Source organism: Dermacentor silvarum, chromosome 4 (genome assembly GCF_013339745.2).
Source record: "Dermacentor silvarum isolate Dsil-2018 chromosome 4, BIME_Dsil_1.4, whole genome shotgun sequence".
Classification (NCBI taxonomy): Eukaryota; Metazoa; Arthropoda; class Arachnida; order Ixodida; family Ixodidae; genus Dermacentor; species Dermacentor silvarum.
In genome coordinates this window covers 172,330,206-172,358,166 of record NC_051157.2, presented here as the reverse complement: position 1 = coordinate 172,358,166, position 27,961 = coordinate 172,330,206, and the positions used below count along the sequence as shown (strand labels likewise).

At 48.5% G+C, this 27,961-nt stretch overlaps 1 protein-coding gene and 1 long non-coding RNA gene across 2 annotated transcripts; both read left to right on the top strand.

Moving 5' to 3' along the window:
- Positions 1-22,526, top strand: LOC119449042 (luciferin 4-monooxygenase). The gene is made up of 6 exons (XM_037712237.2): positions 1-242; positions 11,422-11,590; positions 14,515-14,793; positions 17,750-17,894; positions 21,015-21,284; positions 22,108-22,526. Exons 1-6 carry the CDS (start codon positions 1-3, stop codon positions 22,233-22,235), a joined length of 1,233 nt encoding a protein of 410 aa, XP_037568165.2. The 3' UTR covers positions 22,236-22,526.
- Positions 22,527-25,198: 2,672 nt separating this feature from the next.
- Positions 25,199-26,492, top strand: LOC125944601 (uncharacterized). The gene is made up of 2 exons (XR_007466301.1): positions 25,199-25,348; positions 26,359-26,492. It is a non-coding gene; the product is annotated as an uncharacterized LOC125944601 (long non-coding RNA).
- The last annotated feature ends 1,469 nt before the right edge of the window (positions 26,493-27,961 follow it).

Here is a 27,961-nt window from a genome sequence, read left to right as displayed (position 1 = left end):
ATGCTCGTATTTCTATTTTGTTTTCTTCTGTTACCTCAGACCCTGTTTGCTATTGGACCAGCCGAAGGTTTTGTGTCGACGCTGACCTTTCCCATCTCTGTTGAACACGACCTTGAAGTGCCTACCATACAGAATCCATGCGAGTGTGTCTTAGCTGTCGCCTATACATCTGGAACAACCGGCCTACCGAAAGGCGTCGAGCTGACACACTACAGCTTTATGGCAAATCTGATAACAGGAAGGTATACTTTTCTTTATTTGTTCTTCTTCTGTATCTTACTGGTACTAATTACCTCTGGACGAATGCAAGACCCGAAAGTGTGTATATATATATATATATATATATATATATATATATATATATATATATATATATATATATATATATATATATATATATATACTCATTTTCCCTGCGACACCTTTTTCGCGTATATGTATTAAAATCGCGTCATGTCGCCACACGGGGCGAACACTTTCAGCGGGCACTGAATTAGCTCGTTGAGCTAAACTTCGAGATTCATCGAGTGTGCCGCGTAAAACATCACGCGAAGGCGTACCACCGGAAGTTATTCATCCGAGAATCCTCATATATCGCTTTCTATACTCGGTTGTGTAGTGCGGTATAGCGCACTTTCTCTTATTATGCTGGCGACAACTTGCAAGATCTGCAAGACACGTACGCACAACTGTCACGGAACACAGCTGGGTACGTGAAGTCAACCATCTTGAGCACCGAGCATAGGCTTGACGCTTCGGGTACAACCAGTTGATTTGCTTGCACCTGCTTGGTGATGTTTTTTTTTCTCATTAACAGTGAAGCTCTTTAACCTGGGCGTTTGCCGTCAGGTGTCACGTCAAAATGTCGGCGATCCTGGTGGTAGTGCAGAAAGGGTCCAAGCGCAATGGCACATGCCCCTGTGAACTAGCGAAGCTGTTTAAGCTCGAGGATGGTCCGTCGAGTGTATGCCGCAAAACCTCCGCCTGACGATGACGTCACCATACGTCACCTAGCAACGCTTCGCCCCAGCTGCGCCGACCGCGCCGAGCCTTGCCCCAGCTGTGTGAGCTGTGACGTCATTGCGCGCGCCGCATCATTTCGCCTTAGGTTTGTCGAGCCATGAAGTCACCGCGCCGTGCGGAGAGCCTTGCCCCAGCTGCGTGAGCTGTGACGTCATCGCGCGCGCCGCATCATTTCGCCTTAGGTTTATCGAGCCATGAAGTCACCGCGCCGTGCGGAGTGGTTGCCGTGGCTGCGCAGAGGCGGAGCTAACCCGTGACGTCACTGCGCCGACCCAAGGGATATATAGCTCCGCGTCGCCGCCGCGGTGACACAAACGCCCCGCCATCTCCGCGCCAAGCACATCGCCGCGAGGATGCAGCAGCTGAAGAAGAGGCTCACTCCTGAAGACGAGGAAACGTGGCCCGAAAGCCGCTGCTCTGCTACTCGAGAGTCAGTGAGATGACTTCGGTACGATCTCGAGTATCGCGCCGCCGAAGCGGCGGCGCTTCGTAGAAGATTCGGAGTTACGAGCCCGCGAAACCGAGCAAAAGCGTTTGAGCGTCCAGAGACCTTAATGACCGAGTGTTCGTTGATCCTTGGGCTGTCGATGATTCCGGGGTGATCTTCCGCAAAACGTCGCCGAGTCTCGAAGCATAACATCGAAAAAACTTGGCCGAACCAATATAGTGTGGGGACGCCAGCTTCGCTTTTTGCCCAGTCTTCGCACCACTAGTGTGAAGCTGCCCCTGTTTTTTTACAGCGTAAGCTGTCATGGGCTCATTTCAATAGCCGTTTCGGTTCGCGATGGTGTCCCCCGCCGACGGTGCCCGGCGACCTTAACCGCCAACGCCGGATATGCGAAAAAAAGTACCCGGTTCCCGCCTGGATCGAACCCAGGCCCGCTGCGTGGGAGTCGGATGCTTCACCACTAAGCCACGCAAGCGCTTGCTATCTGGCAGCGAAAAAATTCCCTATAAGCGCGCTCTAGGCAGGCGCGCAGGCGCAGACGACGAGGTCCGAGTTAGACGAGGCGCGAAATCAGCGCGATCCCGAGCGTCCGCCAGCGTGGTGGCACCGTCTTATTAATGCGCCTGCAAACGTAGACCTACGTGCTCGACTACAACTAGGCATTATCGGGCTCAGCAGTCTGCTGTGCAGAGAGCATTACAAGCCGCAGATCACCGTCGACCCTGGGCGGACAGGTCAGATCGTTCTCGTCCAAACGATGCGAAGAGACTTTGCCGCAAAGACCATGTTGTGCGTGGGGCCGAAATTGGAGCGGCCCTTGAGCCACTCCACCAGCTGACGCTGTGACTGTGCTGCGTGTGCCGCGCAGGCCTGTGACTTTTTGTTCATTCTGCACATTTTAGGTTTGCTTCAGATACGGATGCACGAATTGCCCTTTCCTTTTTTAAATACTTAAAACCACCAAAGACGAAGTGCTGCATAAAACAGGCCTTTTTCAAATTTAATGCTTTCTGCTTGTAAACCTACTTAACCGAAAATAAAACCTTAACTCAAGCAGAAAAGTAAGGCGTGCTGAACCATAGATGACGTTCTTACGGTGTGTTATAAAGTTGTGCATATGCAGTTAACTTGATGTAGCAAGAAATGCAAGGTCAAGCTGTGTGAGTGTATAATTCAGTATGACGGGCATCAAAGCCATATGTTCGTATAAGTGACCTTATGCACATATATTCACCAGATGTTTTCAATAATATTTATATAAAAGCAAATAATTTATTTCGCTAACAAGACTACGTGTATTGAGCGAAATCACTTAAATACATTTTCATCTTCCAGATCTGGGTGGCCCATATACCTCCCCTTGGCTACTTAGATATACCTCACTTGGCACCTAAACCATGTTCGACGGATTAACAAAGTGCACAAACATAAAGGAGTATCATGACAAGCTCCAGCCACAGAAACAAACAAGGAAGATCGGCTTAAGACCGTTGCTGTCAGCATCATGCATGCATGTTCACTTTTGATTATTTTCCCCTGTACAAAAAAGAGCTTGCGCATGATACACATGATCGGTGAACTATTGTAAGCTCTATGAGGTTATTTGAGTGAGTTTGGCATGGACTGGATTTTTTCTATGCTGTAACAACCTGTATATCATAGCAGAAAGAGGTGGCCAGTACCTATATTTTACCTGAAAGCAAACCAAGATTATTAAGTGACTAAGCTTCAGTTTGTGGCGACGAGCGACCACGTAGACCGGTAAAGTCTCGGGTTCTCGCGGGAGAGGAAAAACCGACACTCGATCTCTTAGCGCAGCATTTTTAATCTCTTTCGGAATGCTAGGCTGTCCGGTGCGTGCCAGCCGCTGGTTGCCACGTGCAAACGCGAGCATCTACGTAATTCTCATGCGACGCCGGCGGTGCTACCAAAACAGAGCGCTCCCACCCTAGAGAGGAGAAAAGTTCGGCGAACGATAAAAAGACCACGTTACGGGGCGTGTCTTGGCGTTGGTCATTGGTATAACGTAAGGAGGCGGCGTCGATGGATGCAGCAGGGTTGCGTCACACATTGGTGCGGCCGATGGCGCGGGTGCTTCAATGTAGGCGGGTTTGAGACGTTCCAGGGCAATTGTGTCTGATCGGCCGTTGACGTTCACGACAAGTCGTCGGACGATGCTCGGGAACACAATATGGCCCGGAGTAATGTGGTTGCAAAGGCTTCCGTAGGAAAACGTGGGTTGCAGAGGTGAGTGCGGGAGAAACGTACGGACACCTTGCTTCTTGCGAACGTGTAGGCACGGGGCGTATCTGGCTGAAGAAAGCTTGCAGTTCGGCAACGTAGTCGGCAGGTGATAGCACATGTGTTTTGCTGGTGGCGACAAAGAAATCGGAGGGAAGGAGTAGGTGAGTGCCGTAGACTAGCTCAGCACAGGAGCAACCTAGGTCGCTCTTGAGTGTGGCTCTGATGCCAAGCAAGACGAGAGGCAAATGTAGAACCCACTTCTCCGGCGATTCATGCGCCATAAGGGAGGCCTTAAGATGCCTGTGAAAGCGTTCAACTCCATTGGACTGCGGGTGGTAAGCAGTCATGCGAAAATGTGTCGTTCCGAGTAGTTTAAGTTGCTGGTTGAAGAGTGCTGAGTCAATCTGCCGACCGCGACCGGTGACTGTTGTGAATGGGCAGCCGAACCTTTAAATCCATGTAGACACACGAAAGCTGCTGCAACAGTGGACGCTGCGATGTCAGATATAGGTGTAGCTTCTGGCCACCGTGCATAGTGGTCGATCCATGTCAGTATGTAGCAGTAACCTTTCGAAGGCGCGAGAGGGCCGACGAGGTCCAGGTGTACGGTGTGAAAACGAGCACCCGGTGGAAGAAAAGACTTGGCAGGCGGAATGGGATGATGCTGGATCTCATAGCGTTGACACGACAAACAGCAGCGAACCCAATCGCGAACTTTCGCGTTTAGCCGAGGTCAAACGAAACGACTGGAAAGAAGCTTATGTGGCGCGCGTATGCCAGGATGCGACAGGTTGTACAAAGTTTCGAATCAACGTCTGCGAAGGGATGCCGGAACGTATGGTCTATGTGTGTCGGTAGAAGTGTCGCAGACGACGGACGTAACATCTGGAGTCACAACGACGTCCTCCAATTTCACGGACGTTGAAGAATACCGGAGTGTACGAAGTTCGGTGTCGTCACGCTGTTGACTGGCGATTACGTCGACATCGACGATGAAAGGCTCCAAAGTCAACGTGGAAACGGCATTGACACGACTTAGAACGTCGGCTGGAAGGTTGTCGGTGCCCTTAATGTGGCGGAACGTTGTTGTAAACTTGGAGATGTAGCAAAGGTGTCGACTCTCGCGGGGCGAGCAACCGGACGCCGAACGGTTCATTACGTGCACAAGGGGCTAGTGGTCTGTCAAGACAATATATGCACGGCCTTCTAGGAAATGGCGAAAATGCCTGATAGCCATGTAAATGGCAAGTAATTCACGGCCGAATGCGCTGTAGCGGGACTGCGCAGGCTTCAATTTCTTGGAGAAAAAGGCGAGAGGATACCACGCATTGTCGATGAATTGCTGCAGAACGGTACCAACGGCGGTGTTTGAAGCGTCGGTCATGATGGAAGTGGGCGCGTCTGGCTTTGGGTGTCTAAGCAGCGTTGCATCGGCGAGGGGAGACTTGTCTCTTGTGAAAGCGTCGGTGGCCTCTTGATTTCACTGAAGCACTTGTTTACGTTTGTTTACCAGGAGAGCGTCTAGCAGTGTCATAAGTGGTGTGCAATCGGAGATGAATCGGCGGTAGAAATTGACGAATCCGAGAAATTGGCGAAGCATGGTGAGTGTGGTTGGTCGGGGAAGGTCTTCGATGACACGAATCTTGGACGGCAGTGGGAGAATGCCGTTAGCGTCAACGATATGACCGTGGAACTAGAGTTTTGGTTGACGGACTTCGCTCTTGGCGGCGTTGATGACAATTCCTTTACTGGCAAGGCGTGAAAACAGCAACCACAAGTGGTGAAGATGTTCTTCTGCGGAAAGTTTGCGACGAGGTTGTTAATGTATGCAAGAACGAAAGGCAGGCCTCAGGCGACGGAATCAATGAAATGCTGAAACAATTGGCCCACGTTCCGTAGGCCGAAAAGCATTCGGAGAAATTCAAAAAGACCGAAGGATGTGGTGATAGCAGTCACGGGAATGTCTTCTTCAGGGATCGTTAGTTGATGATAGGCGCGAACGAGTTCGATCTTAGAAAAGATCGTCGCACCGTGCAACGCTACCATGAAGTCCTGAATGCTCGGGAGAGGATAGAGATCAGGAACTGTAACGTTGTTTAGTCCGCGGTATTCACCGCATGAGAGCCAGTCTCGCGTCTTGTTAGGCACCATGTGAAGTAGTGATGCCCAATTACTGGAGGAAGGGCGGATGCTGCGAAATGGCAGCATATGTTCGAACTCCGCGCGAGCGATCTTGAGTTTTTCCGGGCACAAACGCCGGGATTGGAAATAAACTGGTGGGCCGGAGGTTACGATGTGATGGCACACGTCATGTTGCACTGGTTGCCTCTAGTCCGGCAGGCGCGTCAAGGTGGAAAACTCGCGTAGGAGCGCCGCAAAAGGTTTGTCCAACGTGGCAGAAATAGGCGCGATCGGCGATGTGACTGATGATGGGACGCCGGGAACGGATAGCTGGGTCCCGAAGTCGACCAGACGGCGTCGTTGGACGTCGACAAGGAGTCTGTAGTTGTGCAAGAAGTCTGCTCGAATGACTGCACGACGGACGTCTGCAACCAGGAAAATCCAGCGGAAGGCTCGTAGAAGGCCAAGGTTTAGCATGACGGACCGTTACGAGAAAACTGGAATCCTGGTGCCGTTGACGGCTTGCAAAAGCGACACAGGTTTCGCTTTTCGGTCGGAGTGGTGGGCGGGGAGAATGCTGACGTCAGCTCCTGTGTCGATAAGAACCGTACTGCTTGTAACCTCGATAGCGTACGGTAGAATCCGAGGTGCCCAGCACCAGGATCGCCATGGAGGGCGTTCAGAACCTCTGGACGCATGACTGAGGGCGCAACAAGAAGGCAGTTGGTGCGGACTGGTGAGAAGTTATTCTATAACGCGGACGTCGTTGTGTATGGAAGACGAAAACAAAACCTCGCCTAAATTCTCTAGGGACAACGTCGGTGTTGCCTTCCAAGTACGCGACAATGCTAAGGGTCTGTTCGTTGCTGTTCAGCAAAGCCTTCCGCGCAAAGTATTCTCAGGAATGCACCGTCATCCTCGTCGTGTTGCGGTAGCCCGTGAACGTGCTCGTAATAGGTAGTCGACATCAGAGTGCTTCCCTCCGCTCTTGTAGACGACGGTGATGTGAAATTCCAGAAGTTTAATACTCCATCGCGCGAGGAGTCCGGAAGGGTCCTTAAAATTTACCAGCCAACACAAGGCAAGATGGTCGCTTACGACTTTTAAGGGCCTGCCGTCTATCTAAGGGGAGAGACAGAGAGGAAAAAACATTTATTTAGACCATCGAGATCGTTGATCTTGAGGACGAGTGGGTGGTGTCCTCATTCCAGAACTCCACTGGCCATGGCTGCTCGACGTACTTGCTGGACGAGAGCTTCTTGTCCCGCCAGGGTATCGCCGGTGAGCTGTACCTCCCACCGCTCAAATGACGGGGGAAATTTTTCGTAGCCCACAAGATGGCAAGGCATTCGATCTCCGTAGAAGAATAATTGGCTTCTGTATTCGATAGCGACGTGCTGGCGCAAGCAATTATCATTTCCAATCAGTCTTTCCTCTGGACTAGGATAGCGCCGAGGTCTATGCTGATTGCGTTGGTGTGGATATGAAGTTGAAGTTGACGAGTGCTGGTGGTGACTGAACACGTCGCTTGAGTTCCTCAGATGCCTCGATTTGCGGTGTCTCCCACTTCAATTCGTCGTCGGATTTCGAGGGAGGAGTCAGGCGTGGCGATGCGAGACGAGTCAGGCGTGGCGATGCGAGACGAATTCTTGACAAAGCGCCTATACCAGGCACACAGACCAAGAAACTTGCGCACTGCCATATGTCGACGGGCAGCCGAAATGTTGCAAGGACAGCTGTTTACTGCGGATCAGGAAACACCCCTGACTTGCTCATGACGTGGCCCAGTAAGATAAGTTCTTCGTATGTGACGCGGCCTTTCTCCGGCTTCAAGGTCAGCCCAGATGACTTGGTGGCCTCTAGTACTGTCGCAAGGCACTTAGCGTGGTCGTCGAAGTTTGAGGCAATGACGACGACGTTCTCAACGTACACTAAACAGGTCTGCCATTTCAAGCCGGCCAATACCATGTCCATTGCACGCTGGAAAATTGCGGGTCTGGAGCAATGAACAAAAGGCGTGACCTTGAATTCTTAGAGGCCATCTGGCGTGATAAATGCCGTCTTCTCTCTGTTCCTCTCGTCGACCTCCATTTGACAGTAGACCATATTGAGGCTCATCAACGAAAAAAACATTTGCATTGGAGAGTCGGTTCAACGCGTCGTCTACCATGGTAGACGACGCAGTGTCATACGCCCTTTTTCGTGATATCATTCAGGTGACGGTAATCGACGCAGAAACGGAGTTCCATCATCTTTCCTCGCCAAGATAACAGGGAATTCCCACGGGCTTTTCGGTGGCTGAACGGTGTCTGTACGACGGCTGGAGGCAAAGATGGCGATGTCATCAAGATAGACTAAAAGGTCTGCCATTTCGTGGCCTTGATAGCGCCGTGGTCTTTGCATAGTCATCACTGCAGCTTCGCAAAGCTGACGTGCTCTCCAACTGGAATGGTTCACTTGGCAGTAGTTCCATGACCCTAGTATCCAATCGTAACAGCTCCTCCACCGCCGGGAGATCCGACCTGAAGGTTACCAGATAATCAGGTCGCCCGACGCGTCAGTGTTCATTCGTGACCTGTTTGTCCTTGAAGTGACCCCCGTGTACGAACCGCGAACCCAGAATTGAAGTCCTACGACTTCAATTCACACACATTGACTGATAGAAAATACAAGCCGGTGAACGTTAGCACTGCTTATATTGTTATGCGAAGAACGAGTCAGTAAGACGGGCAACTATTTACAGGTTGTATTTACAACAGCGGTTGCAGCGCTGACCGGTTAGGTTCACAGCGCGATCCCAGCTCGTTCGTCCTCTTCTTTTCTCGAGTGATGGCGCCCGCGTTCCTCGGTCAAACAATCAAATACCACACGCGTGTAGCAATATCATTATTCAGTATTTCTTTACTCGCCTTTCCGACCGCTTTTCGTCGCCGGCTTTTTTAATTTATGACTATTCCGTTCAACATGCACTATGAGACAGAGAGAGAAATAAGTAATATTGTTACGAAGGTGTGGGTTTATTTACAGGTGATGATAGATGAGAGCACATGAAGGGAGCAGCTGAAGGCGAAAACCAGTCCGGTACGATTACCCGCCCAATTCAAGCACGCATCCACACCACCTCTTTGTCTCATTCTAACTTCCGTGCGTTGCCGATACATTTTCCCCGGAGGCAGACGAAGCTCGACGAACGAGTTAAATGGGTCGGCTATAATACTGCTTGAGGCTGCGGTCAGACATCGGGGAGTCAGCTCGTGTCGCGCGTTCCGGTTGCCGTCGTTGAAAGGAACTGGGGAACGACCACGGCTCGACTGCAAACGTAGGAGGGATGTAGCATCAAACCGCGGAGCTCGCTGCTGGCCGTGAGAGCAGTAACTAGCGATGTGACCAGGTACACCACAGTGGTAGCAAGTGAGGGAGTCGCGATTCGTCGTCCCCGGTGAGAACGGGCTGGCTGGTTGGTTGTAGACGGGAGAAGGAACCCGAGTAGGAAATCTTTGGGGTGGAAGTGGCCTACGTCTCTGATTTCTTACAGGACGCATGTTTCTGCTTTCAAACCGCTCGGTATAGGTCACACGAGGTGCCGGATAACACTGGCGAGACCAAGATGTGTGTTGGGCATGAGAGCACTGGTCAAAGGCGCATTGATGACACTCATGAGCTGGGTCGACAACTCAAAGCAGAGCAAGCTCTTCTTTGACTACTTACCGTATTACCGAGGAGATGTCGTCATCAGATGGGACTGTCTAACTTGCAACGGTGGTGACATTGTCTAAGAGCCCAAATTTTGGTGAAATTCTCCGCATTTTAAGGGCTTCAAACGTCCAATAGTGCTGCTTTAGATCGGAAGGGGTTCTTAGGTCTTCTTTCGTTATCAGGAAATTATAAACATCTGCGATTCCTTTCAGGAGATGCCCCACTTTATCCTCATCAGACATTGTCACACTCACATTTTCGCATAATTTTAAAACAGCCTCAATGTAAGTTGTGCATGGCTCGCCAGGTAATTGAGCCCAGCGGGAAAGCGACTGCTCAGCTTTCTCCTTTTAGGGGCGAAGCTCCTTATAGCGGCACCCGTTCCGTCCCCGTCGTCGTAGTAGTAGTGTGTAACCAGTCTGAGAAAAATGAGAAAAAAAATGCCGAAGTTGTGTCCGTAGCACGGAATCGAACCAGGGACCCCTCGCTTCCGAGTGCGCGGCGTTAGCCCACTATGCCACGAAGCGGACATGGACACACGCATCACGATGGCAATAAATACCCAACATTAACGAAAGGCCGCGTTTCTAGCGCGTTTCTAACGCGTTTGTGCTAGCGCGTTACGTCCCGTCTAAGAAGCTGGTGTAAGACGCTGTGGCCTCTCCGCCTTACCTTCAACGCGTTTCGAACGCGCTGCCCAAAGCGGTGGCAAGTCAAGTTCAAGTCGAGGAGCGTTTATGAATACGGGGGGGGGGGGTATACTCTCTCAGCAGTCATGTGATGGCGTCGGCACACGCGGTGCACGTTCCGGCATGTGTAAATGGCTGCGTAAGACGCTGTGGCCGCTCCCCCTTACTAGAGAGTACTGCACGTTTCTAACGCGTTTGTGCTAGCGTCCCCTTAAGCGGGAGATCCGATGATTCCCTCCGGAGCTTCGCCCACTCATCATCATTCACCCCGTGGATATGCTGTGATTTTTTTAGACACCGAGTCATCAAAGCACTTCTTAAATTCGTCGACGAAATCGTCCCAGGTTGTCAACATGCTCTCATGGTTATCAAACCAGAAAAGTGTGGTCCCGGCACGAAAGAATACCACGTTCTCGAGCTGCTTTGTAGTACTCCAGCGGTTGTGGCGACTCACTCTTTGGTAGTGCTTCAACCAGTCTTCCACGTCTTCATCCGGCTTCCCCGAAAAGGTGCTTGGATGTCGCTCCGGTGTCCCGTAACCCGCCTGGCCTGTGCGATGGTGTTGGGCTCACCGCCGATGGCGCCTTCTCTCAAATCTTCCATGTCCGCTGCGTGTGGTGGAAAGCCAGCCAAGAGTCTGCTCCGTCGCGAAGTTGGTAGAGCTGCGTGGTCGCCCAGGGCGATGTACCCAGCACCTCCACCAATTTGTTACGAAGGTGTGGGTTTATTTGCAGGTGATGATAGATGAGAGCACACAAAGGGAGCAGCCGAAGGCGAAAACCAATCCGGTGCGATCAACCGCCCAGTTCAAGCGCGCGCTCAACACCGCCTCTTTGTCTTCTTCTAACCTCCTCGCGTTGCCGCTACAATATTTATTAGTTACAAAGGAACTAAGGCCCTAGTCGGGGGCTCATTCTAGGCTGACGCTTACTGGCCCAGCACGTTCTTGACGTGCTGCACCAGAAACAGAGACAATCACTGAAGATTGAAAGTTGGAACCTTATTTTGATCTGAGCCAGCGGAGCTTCCTTTTTCATAAACGTCTGCACAAGCTTTCTTGGTGATTTTCTAGGCTCAGGCGCGCTTCTGGGTCTCCTAGGTGGGCAGTTATAGATTCGCAATGGCGACATTGCATGACCCATCGCTAGAGAGTATCGCTGCCACGAACCGTGACAGCTCAGAGGGCCGCTTCTTTTACAGATGGGCCTTTCCATGGGACGAGTCCGACGTCGTACTGCTTCCCACGCCCATAACGCATGGTAGTGGTCTTACACTCGTAACCATCAGCGTGCTGCTTGGCTCAACGTGCGTAATAGCAACGCCGAAATCCAACCTGCAGGAAGTATCAGAAGCTGTCGAGAAGCACAAGGTAAGGCTGTCAATTTCTTCAAAGGAACTCCTTTTCGTTCTCAATCAAAGCCACTTAGGTCCGTCTGCATCTTCCCTTTCCTGGCCCCATTGGCAAAGCGTAAGAACGTAGGAATTGACGGTTGAGCAGGGTTGGAGCAGCCCAGCAATGTATTCAGTTTTTGAGGGTCCGCTACCTATGCTTCACATTTCGCCTGAGGTGCGCATTTTATTTATTCTTGCCTTTTAACAACCGTGAGACTACGCCCTGTCTATGCGGCTATTTTCTTCTATTTGTAAACATCACTTTTGCGTGTACGTTAAATTTTATAAATATTGCGTGTAACATAAGGAATAAACATGCATATATATGTTGACAAAGTACAGCGAAAGCTAGTATTGTGAACAAATAAGTTTGTACAATCTCGTATTTTTTTTAAGATGCCGGGGAACCAGGCCCGGCAGCTTCTTGAAGGCTTCGCCTTGGCTTGGATGCATCTTGCTTTGGAAGCAGATGCAAATGGTCAATAACATGTTTAAGGGATAGTATTACAATGATTATGAATAGTGGAGAAAGGAATTCGCGAGAACAGAGTATTAGATCTGATTGCGTTCTAGTTGACGTAATACCTAGGATACTTCTAAACAAGTATTGAGTATCGGAATTCACGAACAATTTTGTGAAAAAACAATATTCACAAACAATATCGCAAACAATATTGAGTACCGCTAAACAAGTATCGCAGTGACAAGTGGCCTACGGTCACATTGTTCCAGTAGCAGCGCTGCTCGGATCCCGTTAACGCAAATAGCATCTGCGCTACGACAAACACCCGTGGGCAAAGGTATACGGAGCATAGGCTCAATGAAAGCCTGAATTTACTCATAATTCAGGCGCAAAAACTGAAATTTACAAGTGCACTAGAATATTCGCAAGCTAAGTGGGACCTGAAGTCCTACATTTTTAACGCAAATTCTTGGGCGGAGAGGAAAGCCGGCTTCATCGCTGAATTCCTGGTCCTTATACGTATCCTCCGGGATTACACGCCGTTGCCATACCGTCTTTCACTGGCCAATGAGCAGACGACAAAGGCAGGTATTTAGTGCGATCTACATTAGCACCATCTTGTGCTGAAAATCTCCGTTGTTTACTCATTGCCATCCGACACTGCCAACGAGCACCAGGAAGCCAGTAAACGATGCTTCATATGTATTATAGCTGCAGTTGTGTGCAGGCGGCGTCGCAATTTGTTAACAATTGCGTTTGCTTTGATTTCAGAAACTAGAGTTCTTGCATGTTTTCGCCTGTTGCCTTCCCTATCGTTCTTATGTGAAAACCTCACTGACGATACTAGATTACTTTTTTTTCCCTTCTCTTCCCTATTTTTACCTTTGTTTGTTTGTGACGCCAACCCTGAGAACACAATGACGAGAGGAGTCGTGTTCCCGGGCTTGAAAGAAAAACAAGCGGTAAATGAAGGAGACTTACAACGGGACGAAAATGACATAAAAAGATTTATTTACCTGAACTTAATATAAAACTGTCTTAAGGTTACAGGGTTTGTTAATTGGTTTCGTCCAGTCCATGATGGATGTTTGTCGCTTGTGTACAAATTGGCGAGCAGCCACAAACAACGTAATCTCGCCTAATGACCTTAACAATCCTTCTGTGCCTTCGTGCTGCTGCAAATAGTTCACTAGCGAGTTCAAGCAGGCAGCTTCCGCTTCACAGGTCATTGGTGCAGGCTCCGGCACCCTTGCCTCCAGGATCGGAAGCGGTGACAGTCACTCTGAATGTGCGTCTTAGCCGAAGAGTACGTCTGAGGGGTTTTGTCTTAAGCGCATATTTTATTGCAATGAGTCTATGGAAAACCAAACAAACGTTCCATGTTTTTTCTTATATGCGAGAATTCGGCCTAACGCAGTTCCTCTTAACGAGAGTTTACTGTAAACGAATACCACACATTTATAGGGCTTGTATAGTCGAGGTAACAAGTATTAAGCGCTAAAAGCGATTGGAACGGTAAGAAAGCACCATTTTGGTTTTACTGCTCAGGCATTGCGATAAGGCTGCACGAGTGCCCATCTATTGATGATTCACGGTTATTGAATTACTGAAAGTTCTTGTACAGTAATTGGCTGCGCCATGGGTAGGCTGAGGAATTGTTGCGTCACTGCAGCTTCCACGTTTTTCAAGCAGCAGGGTCATTTGGGAAAGTCCACGGCTACGTTGGTATTTCTCGCCGGTGAAATTCGCGGTGTTCGAAATTGATGCGATGGGAGCAGGCGGGTGTGCTCCAGTTTTGCCTTCTGAATGAAAGGGTAATGAAATCTACAGTAGAAACGGTAAGTACAGCTTGCTACATAGGTCGGAGGTGTTGAAAGCTGGTCTATGGGGATATGTGTAAAATAAATCTTGAAAAGGTATAACATAACGTACTCCAAAAATAAGCTTTGAATAAAATACAGAGCAGATAAAAATAAAACCAAACTCGACTCCAGTTGACGTATACGAAATGCGAAGCATGCTTGGTTTGGTATAGATTGATATTTGTGAATCGGCTGTTATGAAGTATTCTATAGCAAACCGTTAATGCTTTTGGGCCGTCTGCTGAGAGTCACCCTAGCAGAGCGTGACCGTACTCGAGCCTTCCCTCGTACTATAACGAGCATAACTGTCTGTTTTCTACGGAAGTCAATCATTAGGTATGGAGAAATGAATACTCTTATTTCAACCTACCGACACAAGCGATTCGTGCGCACCTAGTCCTTTATTTAAAATTTAGACATCTGCGCATAGGTTATGAGGCAACTTGACGTCTCCCACTCGTGTCAAGCGTCTTCGTCTTTCGTGTAATTGACAGGCCAGATACCCGTTACGGAAAGTGTCAAGAATGATTCGCATTAATGTGGTGTAATTTCAAGACGGCTTCAATACTGTTCCAGGTTACGGCTGCTTTCCTCCTCCCCTGGCACCTCCAGTTCTTGGTCGGCGAAATGCAGCGCACGGGACGGCGGCTCAAAGGGCTGCGCCGAGTGGGTACCGGCGGCAGCCCCCTCTCTCGGACGCAGTACGAGGTGGCAAAGGAAGCCTTCGGTGGCACCCTCGAGTGCCTAGCGAACGTTTATGGCATGACCGAAGCCATGGGTGTGGTGTGTTCCCCATCGATGGAAGGTGCCGTCGGCAACGACATCGGCTTTCCTGCGCCCTTGAGCCAGATAAAAGTGAGTGGCTTCCGCAGCTACTGCATGTTCGACCCCATTGAGGCGCGCAACGCCGCGATGCGTGATTTCAACTCGCCATGCGCCGTGGTAGCCCAGTGGTTAACGCGCTACGCTGCTCAGCCACGACATCAGTTTCCATCCCGGCCGCATTCCAATGGCGGTACGGATGGTACGGCATGGCGGTATGGTGCACGAGCAAGAACGGTCGTGCACCGTACATTCGAGAAGTCTGGCAGGTGGTGAGAAATTAATCCTAAGTTCACCACTATGGTGTGCCTCATATTGTGATCTTCGTTTCGGCACGTAAAGCGCCACAATTTCAATAATTTTAGCTTAAGTTCAGCTGGATCGAGCTATCTGTGTAGACATTTTAAATGCGTGCCCATCGAGAAAAAAACCATCCGTCCCGTAAGACGATCGCTTTCAAGATAGCGCCCGCAGCAGCGAGCGAATAGACCTTCGTGCTGCCTCTCGATCGAACGCCAACGAAGTGGCGAGAACACAGCGCTCACGGAGCTCTCAGCACACGCCGCACTCTGCCCCTTTCGTAGATCGCTTTCAAGATACGGGCCCGCGCGTTGCTCTTCAACGTGAACGAAGCGGTGAGAATTCAGCGCGCGAAGCTATCGGCAGTGGGTACTCTCCGTCGGCATCGCAGTTCGCTTTCAAGATACGGCCCGCGCGGCCATGCCATACGCAGCCGCCGCCGACGTACTTTCGGTCACTGTTCTAAATGGTTCGACGGAGATCGATAAGGCGCAAAACAATGATAACGGCTTATAATGATCAGAACGTCTTCATCGCATCTGGCGCGGCAAGCAGCAGCACTTTGCTTGCGTCATTAATGCACCTTGCGCCGCCGTCCGCACCAGTTCGTGTCGCCGCAGTGCTGTCGTTTGTACTGGCCGGATCAAGTTTCATAACATTGATAATGACACCGAGCTGCCTGGAGATGAGCAAGTAGCACATTGTTTGCGCATATTAAGACAACTCCCAGAGGAGTTTCTGCGTGATTTTTTTTACAGCGAAGCTTTTCGCCCCTCTGTGGTCCGCATTTTTCGTGTCCGCGTCCATGAGCAAAAATGTGGGCCGATCCCTGCGGCAGTGCAGGGCAGGAGCAGTGGCTCATAGCAGAGGCTTCAAGCACTCAGCCAAGTGAAGCAAACAGTGCATACATTCTTTGGGATCACGCATACAGCATACAGAGCAGCCTGCGTTTTAATAAAGAACAAGCCCAAACAAGCATCCGAACCAACTACTTGATAAGGCGCTCTTGATAACAATGGGAAGCACGTAGCGGTCCCCGCATACGTTTCCCGGTGAAGATTACTGCTGCGCAAGCTGCCGCGGTGACGGTAGCTTGCGACATGGGGAGTGACGTCCCTAGTCTTTCGTGTATAAAAGAAGCCTAGCAACAGATTTCAATGTTGTTGCAGAACCGCTATGGGCGGCGGCGTGCTGTCAAAATTACCATTATTCCCATTACTACAGTCACTCTACATTACCACTACTACCACTACTCTAAAGCAATAAATCATTGCATGCCCTCCTCAGCAGTTGTAGTGGTGGTTTTTAACAGCTTTGTTGGACATCCACTTTCGCAGGGTCGGGATGGCAAGTCAACTTTTTTTTTTTGAATTGGTAGCCGCCATCGTGGGAAATTCGCTTCATTTAGTGTATGATCGGGGCTCCGCCGCCATGCTATATCATCGGCCGCTATCTGCAGCGGCACTCGTTTGTGCGATAAATTTAGAGCTTCCTGTTGTGGTTTCAATTGGACAATATTGCGATAATTTTGGCTCCAATTACCGACAATATTTCTTTTTACATTACCCTAACAAAATAACTAACCAATTTAGACGCTGCTCCTCCGTTTAATAGCCAATTCCGTTTAGGCGCTTCCAGTCCGAGGTTCTACTGAATATCTCCATGTCAATATAAGTAGATTTACTCTTCTCAGTGAGCGTTTGTAAAATGTAAAACAGTCTTGTGTGATACAGAATTTCCGTGCCTATGAAACTTGATGGCTGCTGAGTCTTCAGTAATGAGTGTGCCATTTCCCGCATTTCGAAAAAAATTCAGCGTCCCGCTCCGCATGCTTGGAGCCACGAGAGTCATGCTACAGCACACGTAAGGACAACAAAATTGTGCCGGAACAATTGTAGACAGTCGTGTTAGTCAGCGATAGCTTTCTTGTCTGACTCTGCTGCCTATCTTTATACCACGCCAATATCCACAGCGAACCTCATTTGCACATAATCCGACTCAATAGACCGCATGGCGATATGTTCGCTTCAAGGTGCGGACGTGTTGACATATTTGAAACGCGATCTGGAACACGCCGTTTGCGCGTCCTGTGCACGTGTTGGCGATGACGTCGTTGCCCGCACATGCGTGTTGGGCACAACCGCTTCTTTTGTTTCTCCTCTATAAATTTGTCACGTCGAGCCCTTTGCAGTACCGCGCATGCGCGTCCTCCTCTGGCCTCCTACTCTCCTCCTCCGTACATACTGTTATCCTCTGTTGTGTATGAAGTGTGAAACGGCAAACATACAAATTGCGTGAAGTAAATGAAGAAATCTACCGCTGAAATACCAGATTCCTTCCTTGCAAGACATCGTGGGGCAACGCTAGGAATTTAAAATGGCTCATAACGCTTGACAAAAATTCTACCGTAGGTTGGGATTTTATTTGTTGGTCAGGATTCTCCAAGCAAAAAAAAAAAAAAAGACAAAGAGAAGAAACAGATAGAGTACTCGATAGCGTGTGTCGGTCTATTTGTGTCTCGTCGTCCTCTTCGCGGCTTTTGCCTGAGGGCTGCCATGCAGTCGTATGCAGATTGGGCAGTAGTATATCCGTATTTTACATCGTGTCGTCTGAACACGAGGCGATATGATGTATGTGCAGGAACATCCCAATCTTCATAATATATCATTGGTGAATTTTCCTCTTTCAGATTGTTGATCGTGCAACCGGAGAAAAGCTTGGTCCAAACAAAACAGGCGAGATCTGCTTTCGCGCGCCGATGGTGATGAAAGGCTACTACAAGCGCCCGAAAGAAACCGCCGAGTTCTTCGACGAGGAAGGATGGTGCCAGTCAGGTGCATGCATGCGAACGTTCAAAGGCATTTTTAAGGAGGCCTAGAAGAGGTGGCACTTGGTTGCTTTACTCGTTTTCGAAACGACAGTGCTGTAAAGCAGGAAGCACCTAGTTAGCAACGAGGCTTTGATGGAAGTATACCCCAATATTTCCGACGCGTAAACCATTGCTACTGACCCTGTGCAGTGGCTCTGTGGCTATGACATTCTGCTACTGAACGCGAGGTCACAGGTTCAATTCGTAGCCAAGGCGGCATATTTGGATGTGCATGAGGTGCGAAAGCGATGATGTATACTTACACTTAAGTCCACGTTGAATAAACTGAGGCGATCACCATTTCTCCGGAGCCCCTCATGCAGCGTTGCTCATAACCAACTGGGCCGTTAGCGGAAGGTAAAACCGACAATGTATTTTCTAAATATCGGCTGCTGTATCAGTGCCAAATAGTTTACATCATGGTATAAAATACACAGATCGAAACAGGTGCATATATACTAGCGTGGGTGTATCGGGCCACTTTCGTTTTTTTTTTTTTTTAACTTTAAGGCGGTTACTTCTGCAGTGCGGTTGCATTGATCTATAGGTGTCCTTTGTTACTGTATCGAGTTTCAAGCCTTGCGCGAGGCCTTCAGAGCGTTGTTCAGTGCTAGAATGTTTGTTCATAATTTGCGATAATGCCAGTGCGTATCGGCGGCTAAAGGGTAGGGGACATTCCATTAAAAAAAAACATAGCCCCCTCCCTAAAAAAAAGTTGCCACGCAGGCTAACTGCAGTAAACACTTCCAAGAAAAAAACTATTCCATTCAGCTGCGGTTGACACAAAACATGAGCATTTGCGCACATCTGGCGGTTGTTGAATTACAATAAATGAGGTCATGGGAATAGCGGACTTTAATTGATCAACAGTCGCGGAACGTTATATTTAGCTATATAATATATTGTGTCAAAATTAGAAAGCACGAACTTGAGAGGAATAACATTAAGCTTAGCGTGGTCAACAACGTTAGCCGCTGCTACGCACCTGCTGGGCTCGAGGCGAGGTAGCGGAGAAATAAAGCTGCGACAAGCTTCTACTCGAATAACGAGCGTCTCTTGGTTATGGAAACAATCGGAGGCTATGAAACACACCTGCCTGACTGCCTATTTGTCGCACTAGTCTGACGAGTTTTTATTTAATAGAATATCATAGGAAATGAAAGTTTATAAAATTCACGGCGCTCTTGGCTATGTTCGGGGGGAAATAGGAATAGATAAAAGTGGTAAAATCATAACCTTGCGAGGTTTATTGCTTCGCGGGCAGAAGCCCATACCCATGCTGCAAGGTCCAAGTAGCGTGGACTTGCCGCCGGAGTGAAATTTCGTGTGCATACGATGAGACATTAGCAGAGTAGAGGATTTGAGTAGCCTCGCCCACAAGATGCTGCGTTGTAGAGAACGGCGCTCGTGTTGCACGTTCAACATGGTAGGCGGATGGTACCTGAGTTGTGTTGCGTTACGAGTACGACTTGCACGTGCTTGCCATATGGAAAAGGCAGCACCAGCTCGCGCCTCATGAATGAGGACTTTCGATCCACGTGATAGCCTTCTTGGCAGTGGATGGAGATGAACTCAGGACTTGTATTTAAAGCTCTCTGAGCGAATCGCGGTTCTCATCCGGGTCCTATAGAGGGCTGGCGGGTGCGGGAGCATGTTCGTGCCCTGATCGGTGGTTCAGTAGTACGCTCGCAAAACGATGAGCCGCAACAACACCCACGCCCACCGAGCGCCCCGAAACCGAATTTCACCCACGTGTCCACTTTACATTGTAAGCAGAGTTCGCAGCAACTTCTGTTTTTTTCTCGCTGGTCTTAGAGGCACAACGAAGCCTTCTTGCCTAATCATATCTTGCCCAGTATTTGGTCGTTTGTTCAAGATGCCGAAGCGCATTCACAAAGTCAGTCTTGCCTAGTAGCACCTATGCGGTGTGATGCAAGACGTGGTGCACACTGTGGTGCAGAACAAGGACGCTTACATGAACCCTACTCCAAAGGTAAAAAGGAAGATTTAGCTCTGGCCCAACTCAGATGTCGCCGATTCAAATACATGTACTACACAGGAACGCTTTTCTGAGATAACAACTCGGCCGAAACAAAAATGAAGCTTGTTGCATTTGAGAGAGAAAGTTACATTCTAGTGACTCTTGGAAGCGGAATTTCGATTCAAATCCGGACTGTCTTAAGAGGAATTTTCAAAAATTGGTTGGTTAGAAATAAAATGGAAGGGCGAAGTTTACAAATTCGTAGCTCTGAACCAAGAACAGATATTGCGGTTCTGTAAAATGCATCGGTCAGAGCATGCAACGCGGAAAAATGTTATGTACCAATTTGTACCTTACGAGAATTTGCTATATTCTTACAAAGGTCTTGCAAAAGTTCTCGCATATTAGCATATTAGTGGTTTATTTGAGAGGCATGCATATTAATTCAATGGTGGCCCTTTGAGATATACAAATAAATGCAATTGATATAATTATGATTTTATTAGTCACTGCTTAGTTGAAGTTGTAAGCATGACAGTTTCGTTCTCTAAAGGTGTGCGATTCTCAGGAATTGGTAATTAAGAATCGACTGTGTAAATAAAAAATTCGCTACAAACAGCCTTTAGATTGTAGCGTTTTATTTTAAATACAACAAACCTTATCCAATTCGGTGCAGTAGTTACCGAGAAAAGCAATATCTCCTTTCCCATGCATGCATTTAGATAGGAGCCCCCGAGTTAAAGCTTCGTCTTAAGGACAAACAAATTTGCGATAGAAGAACAACTTGAACAGTTCGTCGAGCGTAGGTGATAGTAAATAGAAATGACACTCATCATACGTATCTAAAAAAGCTTCGCTTCACGTAAATTTCACATCGTGCGTTGTACTCTCATGTGTTCGATGGCTTTTCTAACGGCCACCTAAAGTACTAATGTGCTTACTTTTAACTAAATGTTCTCATGAAAGCAATGGTCGTCTTGTCTTTCTTCGAAAACCTTAGCTCTGAACGCGTAAGCTTGAAAGTCCTGCCAGTGTTTAATTTGATAAACTTATTTCACGTTAGTGACACAAGTGTTACATAGATGCGTATCTCACACTCTCCAGGAGACGCTGGATACTACGCGGAGGATGGTCGCATACATTTTGTGCAGCGATTCAAAGAGATGATCAAATGTATGGACAACCAGGTGGTCCCGGCGGAGCTAGAAGAACTCCTATTAGATGCGCACTCATCGGCAATTCTCGACGTCTGCGTTTTTGGAATGCCGAATCCGGATTACGTGGAGGCACCCGCCGCTGCCGTAGTGCTGCGAGACAAAGGCAGCACGAAAGATCTGGCTAAGCTTGCCAGCGAATTGAAGTCAACCATAGCGGGTGAGTTCCTCCATACGGCCAGAACTACACGGGGAAAAGTATAGATTAATAAGAAGTATCACTGCTCGTAGAGTGGCGATACAACACGCAACTCTGAACCACACATTTAGCTTAACTATGTCTTGGCTGTATATTCGCTCTAATTCCCATTGTTTGATAGTGGGGTAGGATGGCTTAAATGCATGGAATCATGTTTTCTGCTGTGTAAAGTGGAAAACATTGGCTCTCACTGCTACGCGCACATTGCTAACCGAACAAATAACTGAAGTGGGTCTGATAGAAAACATTAGGACACCTTGGAAGATTTAAGGCCCAATTTAGCTCACATTTAGTGCGTTTTTATAGTTGGCAGTCGGCTATAGTTTACTGCACATCCTTACACTGTGTGTGTTGCCTGCCATTTGTTGTCGGAATGACTCGCATAATTTTGCCTTCGTTAATGTAACTGTGAAAGGCATTGAATTTATGATGCTAAGGGAATGCGAATAATTTGAACGCTTAGTGTAACCTTGTGGCCACGGTGCTCTAGTTTAGAGCGCGGAATCCGGAATTCGACTTCCGACCACCTGGTCTTCATTTTGACGAGCTCCTAAAGAAAAATACTCGCGCTAGTAGGAATTCATCACCCCAAAGTGCTCAAATGTAATGAGGCGGCCGCCTAATACTTACGTTAAATCTTAGTGTGAATGTTTTCAAACGAAATGCACTCAAATATGTATTGCCTTCATGCAAGCAGCGACATCCGACAATATTTTCCCGGATCGGTTTTATTATTAGCGAAGCGACAAATATTCAAATCAATAAAAGTCGTTTTTTTTTTCAGGTAACTGTGCCATACACAAGCACCTGTATGGAGGCGTCTACTTCTTGGATTCTCTGCCCAAAACTGAGTCCGGCAAAACAAACAGGACGGCTGTTCGCGACAACTGCGCCTCAATCTCCCCAATGTAGATACCACACAGAAATTGTACATCTTTGTTTTTACGTGATGCTGACGTTATAGCCTGTTAGTCAGCTTAAGTTTGCCAAAAATCAACCTTATATAATGAAAGCTACCATTTTATTGTTGAAAGCATGTTGAAATTTTTCCGATTCAAGGTCGTAATACGCGTTTTAAACTAACATGATACATGTTACTATAAGGTAATACTGATTACTCGTTGTTACTATTTACCTACCGGCTGGGTCTCTTGCGTCGCATTACCTTCGTGCTAGCGCAATAAAGACAAAAGGTGTGTTTTTGATGAGTTTCCTTTGTTCTCTGAAGTCACGAATAGTACAATATATAGGACGGGTCTTGGGCTCACTTTCAGCGACTTTGGCTCAAATAATAAATTTTTCTGCCTAAGCACTCAGTGCATAAGCAGTTGGCGAATTCATACCATTTGGAGAACTAAAAATTCGGCTAGTTGGTCCAGATTCACTGCGATCTAATATGCGCCAAAAGGAACGCAGAAGCGCCCTTCTCTAGTGCGTTCCGTTTCGCACCCTTTACACGATGGTCCTACTATATAAATATGCCACTCTAGTATGTACGATTGTGTCGCACGTAAATCACGACTGTTCAGCTCGAACGGAAAGTAGGGTACAGCACAAAATCTCAGGTGTTGCATTGAGTCTTAAATTGGCTGTCAAAACGTAAGCATGATTATACCAAGGGCGCCAAAGACCCGCAGTAAAGTAATCGTAGGCGTCTGAATGAAGTTTGATCAGCAACCATTTATTTGGCGAACATGTGCCAGGAAAAACACGTTGTAGTGTACGGCAGTACCACTACATGGAAGCACTGCATCAACGTAGTGTACGGCAGTACTACTAGATGGCAGCACTGCATCCGCGGCTATCATCATCAGCCTATATTTATGTCCACTGCAGGACGAAGGCCTCTCCCTGCGATCTCCAATTACCCCTGTCTTGCGCTAGCGTATTCCAACTTGCGCCTGCGAATTTCCTAACCTCATCATCCCACCTGACTTTCTGCCGTCCTCGACTGCGCTTCCCTTCTCTTGGTATCCATTCTGTAACCCTAATGGTCCACCTATTATCCATCCTACGCATTACATGGCCTGCCCAGCTCCATTTCTTCCGCTTAATGTCAACTAGAATATCATCTACCCCCGTTTGTTCTCTGATCCACACCGCTCTCTTCCTGTCTCTTAACGTTACTCCTAAGATTTTTCGTTCCATTGCTCTTTGTGCAGTCCTTAACTTGTTCTCAAGCTTCTTTGTTAACCTCCAAGTTTCTGCCCCATATGTTAGCACCGGTAGAATGCAATGATTGTACACTTTTCTTTTCAACGACAGTGGTAATCTCCCAGTCAGGATTTGGCAATGCCTGCCGTATGCACTCCAACCTAATTTTATTCTTCTGTAAATTTCTTTCTCATGATCAGGGTCCTCTGTGAGTAATTGACCTAGATAAACATATTCCTTTACAGATTCTAGAGGCTGACTGGCGATCCTGAATTCTTGTTCCCTTGCCAGGCTATTGAACATTATCTTTGTCTTCTGCATATTCATCTTCAACCCAATTCTTGCACTTTCTCGTTGAAGGTCCTCAATCATTTGTTGTAATTCCTCTCCCTTGTTGCTCAATAGGACAATGTCATCTGCAAACCGAAGGTTGCTGAGATATTCGCCATCGATCCTCGCTCCTAATCCTTCCCATTCTAAGAGCTTGAATACTTCTTCTAAGCATGCAGTGAATAGCATTGGAGAGATTGCGTCTCCTTGCCTGACCCCTTTCTTGGTAGGTATCTTTCTACTTTTCTTGTGGAGAACCAAGGTAGCTGTGGAATCCTTGTAGATATTTGCCAGGATATTCACGTATGCCTCCTCCACTCCTTGATTACGCAATGCCTCTATGACTGCTGATATCTCTACTGAATCGAATGCCTTTTCATAATCTATGAAAGCCATATATAGAGGTTGATTGCACTCCGCAGATTTCTCGATTACCTGATTGATGGCATGGATATGGTCCATCGTAGAATATCCCTTCCTGAAGCCAGCCTGTTCTCTTGGTTGACTGAAGTCAAGTGTTGTCCTGATTCTATTGGAAATTATCTTGGTGAATATTTTACACAATACTGAAAGCAAGCTATTGGGTCTGTAATTCTTCAATTCTTTAACGTCTCCCTTCTTATGGATAAGTATAATGTTGGCGTTCTTCCAGCTCTCTGGTACACTTGAAGTTGTGAGGCATTGCGTATAAAGGGCCGCAAGCTTTTCAAGCATGATATCTCCTCCATCTTTGATTAAATCTACTGTTATTCCATCTTCTCCAGGCGCTTTTCCCCTGGTCATGTCTTTCAAGGCCCTTCTAACTTCATCGCTAGTTATAGAAGGAGCTTCTGTATCCGGTTCACCCGCGGCTATATAAGGGTTCAATAAATGCTGTTGGGCACTTTCCCGCGCGAGGAGTTGGCTGCTGTGTCATTCGCTCACTCGCTCGACGCAAGTAACAGTCAAACACAACGATAGCGGCAAGCAGAGTGGGCGGGCGTTGAAAATATCATCTACGGGTCAAGCGCGTTGACTTTTACACGCGACTCGTCGAAGGTTCCAGCGTAATCGCTGGTGCCTTTCAGAAAGTGCGTCACACAATTCGCGTCGTGCGTACGACATTAGAGACGGTTCGGTGACAATAGACAACAGGTAGAATCAATGATAACATTCGCGTAAGGTCCACATGATGCAGGCGCATCTTCCACTGAGCGATAACTTGAAAATGTTAGCGAATGAAATGCAGTCCCCGGAAAAAGGACGAGTAAGTATACTTGTCGATACTTAGGAAATGGGCGTCCCTTCAGTTCGCGCAGTCGAATGTTAGTTTTGGCTCGGCGACAGCGCATAATAATGTACAAGATTACTGCAGGGAAGCGCTCGCAACAGTCTTCGGGGGAGTGTCTGGCTGCGCGCGCGTTTGAGCGCTCGCGCGCGGCGACCCGTCTGTCTCATTTTTTTTCTTTTTAAATGTAACCTGGTATATTGGGCTCTCGGCGTATTCTTGCGTTCATTCTGCACTGGGACAAGACATCACTGCACTATTGGACTACGGCAAGGTGAGAAATCTTGTTTCACAGTCTACGACGCAATTAGGCTTACGGCACGGGACCGAGACTTAAGACGCAGTTAGCGAAAAACAGCTCGGCCATCCTGGCGCAGTTAATTTGAGTAAATGAATCGTGCTGAGACATGTTTCCGACGCTTCCTAGGGGACTATTGTAACTTATTTCAGTTTTTGAGCCACACTGGCCGCACAGGGCGCCGTGTCGCAGTTAGCGAGAACTCAGCCGTGGTGTGTAGTCTAGTGCATCTTGCTAGGAGAAGTTTGTGCCCCTTTCTCTGACGCCAGACATTACTGAAAAGTAATTTCGTTACTTTCTGGGGTATTTTTGAGGCACGCTGGCCGCACAGCGCGCTGTGACGCAGTTAGCGATCAGCAGCTCGGCCGTGGTGATAAAGTTAGTTTGGCGTGTAATGAATCTTAGAGGGACAAGTCTGTAACGTTTTTTGTGGCTCCGCAACAACATATACTTTCTTTCGGTACTCACGCCTGTTGAAAACGCGATGGGCGATTGCCAAGAGTGATAACATGGGGTGTGCTGCTGGCGCCGGCAGAACGCGCGAACGACGAACATATCAGAAACTTGTAATTCGAAAATTACGTCTTCTAAAGGACTGAAAAAAGGCATTGCACCCACGCATTTGTCTTGAGTGCCTGTTGCGTCCGTCTCTGTGTATGTCGCGTACCGTCGCGTCGCCCGAGGCCAAGTTATGGAAACGCGAAGTCGCTCGTGTATTTGTGCTGCCTAAGTGCAGGAAATAATGCCCGGAAATTGGGGAACGCTTGGAAATCAGATGTTTTCATATATGTTTGGGATGAGTCGGGTATTTTCTACGCCATGTATGTAAAAGCGAATTGCTTTTGTTTGTAATGCCGCCCATTCACCGCTTTCGCACGTTTCGCCTCGTAGTATTCCTATGTCTAAATACCAAAATGACTCATGCTTGTAACATGCTGTTACGTGCTTGCAAATGTAACATGCTTGTAATTTACTTTTTTTTTCAGCTGGTACCGTCCGGTGGAGCTTCATACAGGAACTACTGCCTTACCTGCTGGTGTCACAACGTTGGATGAACGCACAAAAAGTGCGGAACGAGCTTTTATATAGAGCAAAATAAATATTTCCTCATTGCACAAAAGGTCTTGCGTCTACTTTGTGAAATTGCATGTGGCACAGATTCGATGGGACTTTACGAGATCGTTCGCAATCATTTTTACTAAATAATAAACCGATTCTGCTCGAAGAGCAAAAAAAAAGGAAAGGGAAAAAAAAAGGGGGGGGCGCAGCCGGCGTGCTAGCTTGCGTTCAAAATACGCGCGCCCAAAACCGAAACCGGAAGTGATGCAAGTGATCGACACCGACCGCTTGGCACGCTGCAGTCAATTCGGCCGCTGGGCCCTATGGGAGTGTCCCCTCTTGTTGAATTCCTTTCTCTATGCCGTTTCCTCGTGGGCTTGCTTGACAGCAAGCTCTCGGACCAGCTTTGTCGGAACCCGAGAATGACGTTGCACGAAGCGCTCACGCACGTTCGCCAACACGGACACTGATAACGAGCGCAAGGCTCGTGACTCGGCAGATTCATCGTCACTCGCCATCGACGCCGCTCGCCTTCGCAATCGAAAGCCAGCGCCAGCTGATAAGACAACGCAGCAGCTGTGCCCATTCTGCGGGAGCGCATCACACCCTCGCGCCGACTGTCCTGCTCGCAGAGCGTCCTGCAACTTTTGCCGCAAGAGTGGCCATTGCGAGAATGTGTGCCTCAAGAAGAAACGCGGCAGCGGGAAGCACAGACCGAAGCCTTCTGACAGCTCCATCTAGCTACATGCAGTTGCGGGAGAGCGCCCGAACGCGAAGTTCGTCGAAGTACTCGTAGATGGGTGCCCACTTTCCTTCAAGGTGGACACCGGCGCCGAAGTTTCTGTTGTACCCAGTACGTTTCCAGGCGCTCCCTCGAAGCTTCAAGATCCCAAGAGCAAGTTGAAAGGCCCTGGCAACAATAACCTGCCGGTCATAGTCACTTACGTTGCTACCCTGTCATGGCACGGCAAGTCCACCAAGTAGCTGTTTTACGTCCTGTCAACCAAGACGGTCCCACTGCTGGTCTTCCCTGCAATCCAAGCCTTGGGCGTCTGCACGTTTGTCGACTAAGTCTCGTGGACTCCACAGCCCTCGGGCGACTTGTGTCTCGATCCCAGCCTCTTCCGAGGACTTGGGACACTCCCCGAAGCCTGCACTATCAGGCTGCAACCCAACGCTACGCCTTTCGCCTTGAGCGTACCCCGGCGCCTTCCACTCGCTCTCCGCGACGTTGTCAAGACTGAGCTAGACAAGCTAGAAGCAGAGGGCGTGATTCGTCGGGTGGACACACCCACTGACTGGTGTGCTGGACTGGTTGTCTTCCCCAAGGTCTCGGACGGTTATCGGCTCTGTGTGGAACTGGCGCGCCTCGTCACGTGCTTCCTACTGTGGAACAATGCCTCGGGTTGCTCGGAGAAGCCACAGTTTTCTCCAAGCTAGACGCGACGTCGAGATTCCACCAAGTCAAGCTGTCCTCCGAGTCCCAAGAATACACCCCGTTCATAACCCTGTTTGGCCGATACTGCTTCC

Excerpts from the sequence above, each read along its gene's own strand:
- LOC119449042 (XM_037712237.2), top strand. The coding sequence starts at position 1 with ATGCTCGTATTTCTATTTTGTTTTCTTCTGTTACCTCAGACCCTGTTT. Across the intron at positions 11,591-14,514 it reads AAGCTGTCGAGAAGCACAAG|GTTACGGCTGCTTTCCTCCT; the intron begins GTAAGGCTGTCA and ends ATACTGTTCCAG. Across the intron at positions 21,285-22,107 it reads ATTGAAGTCAACCATAGCGG|GTAACTGTGCCATACACAAG; the intron begins GTGAGTTCCTCC and ends TTTTTTTTTCAG.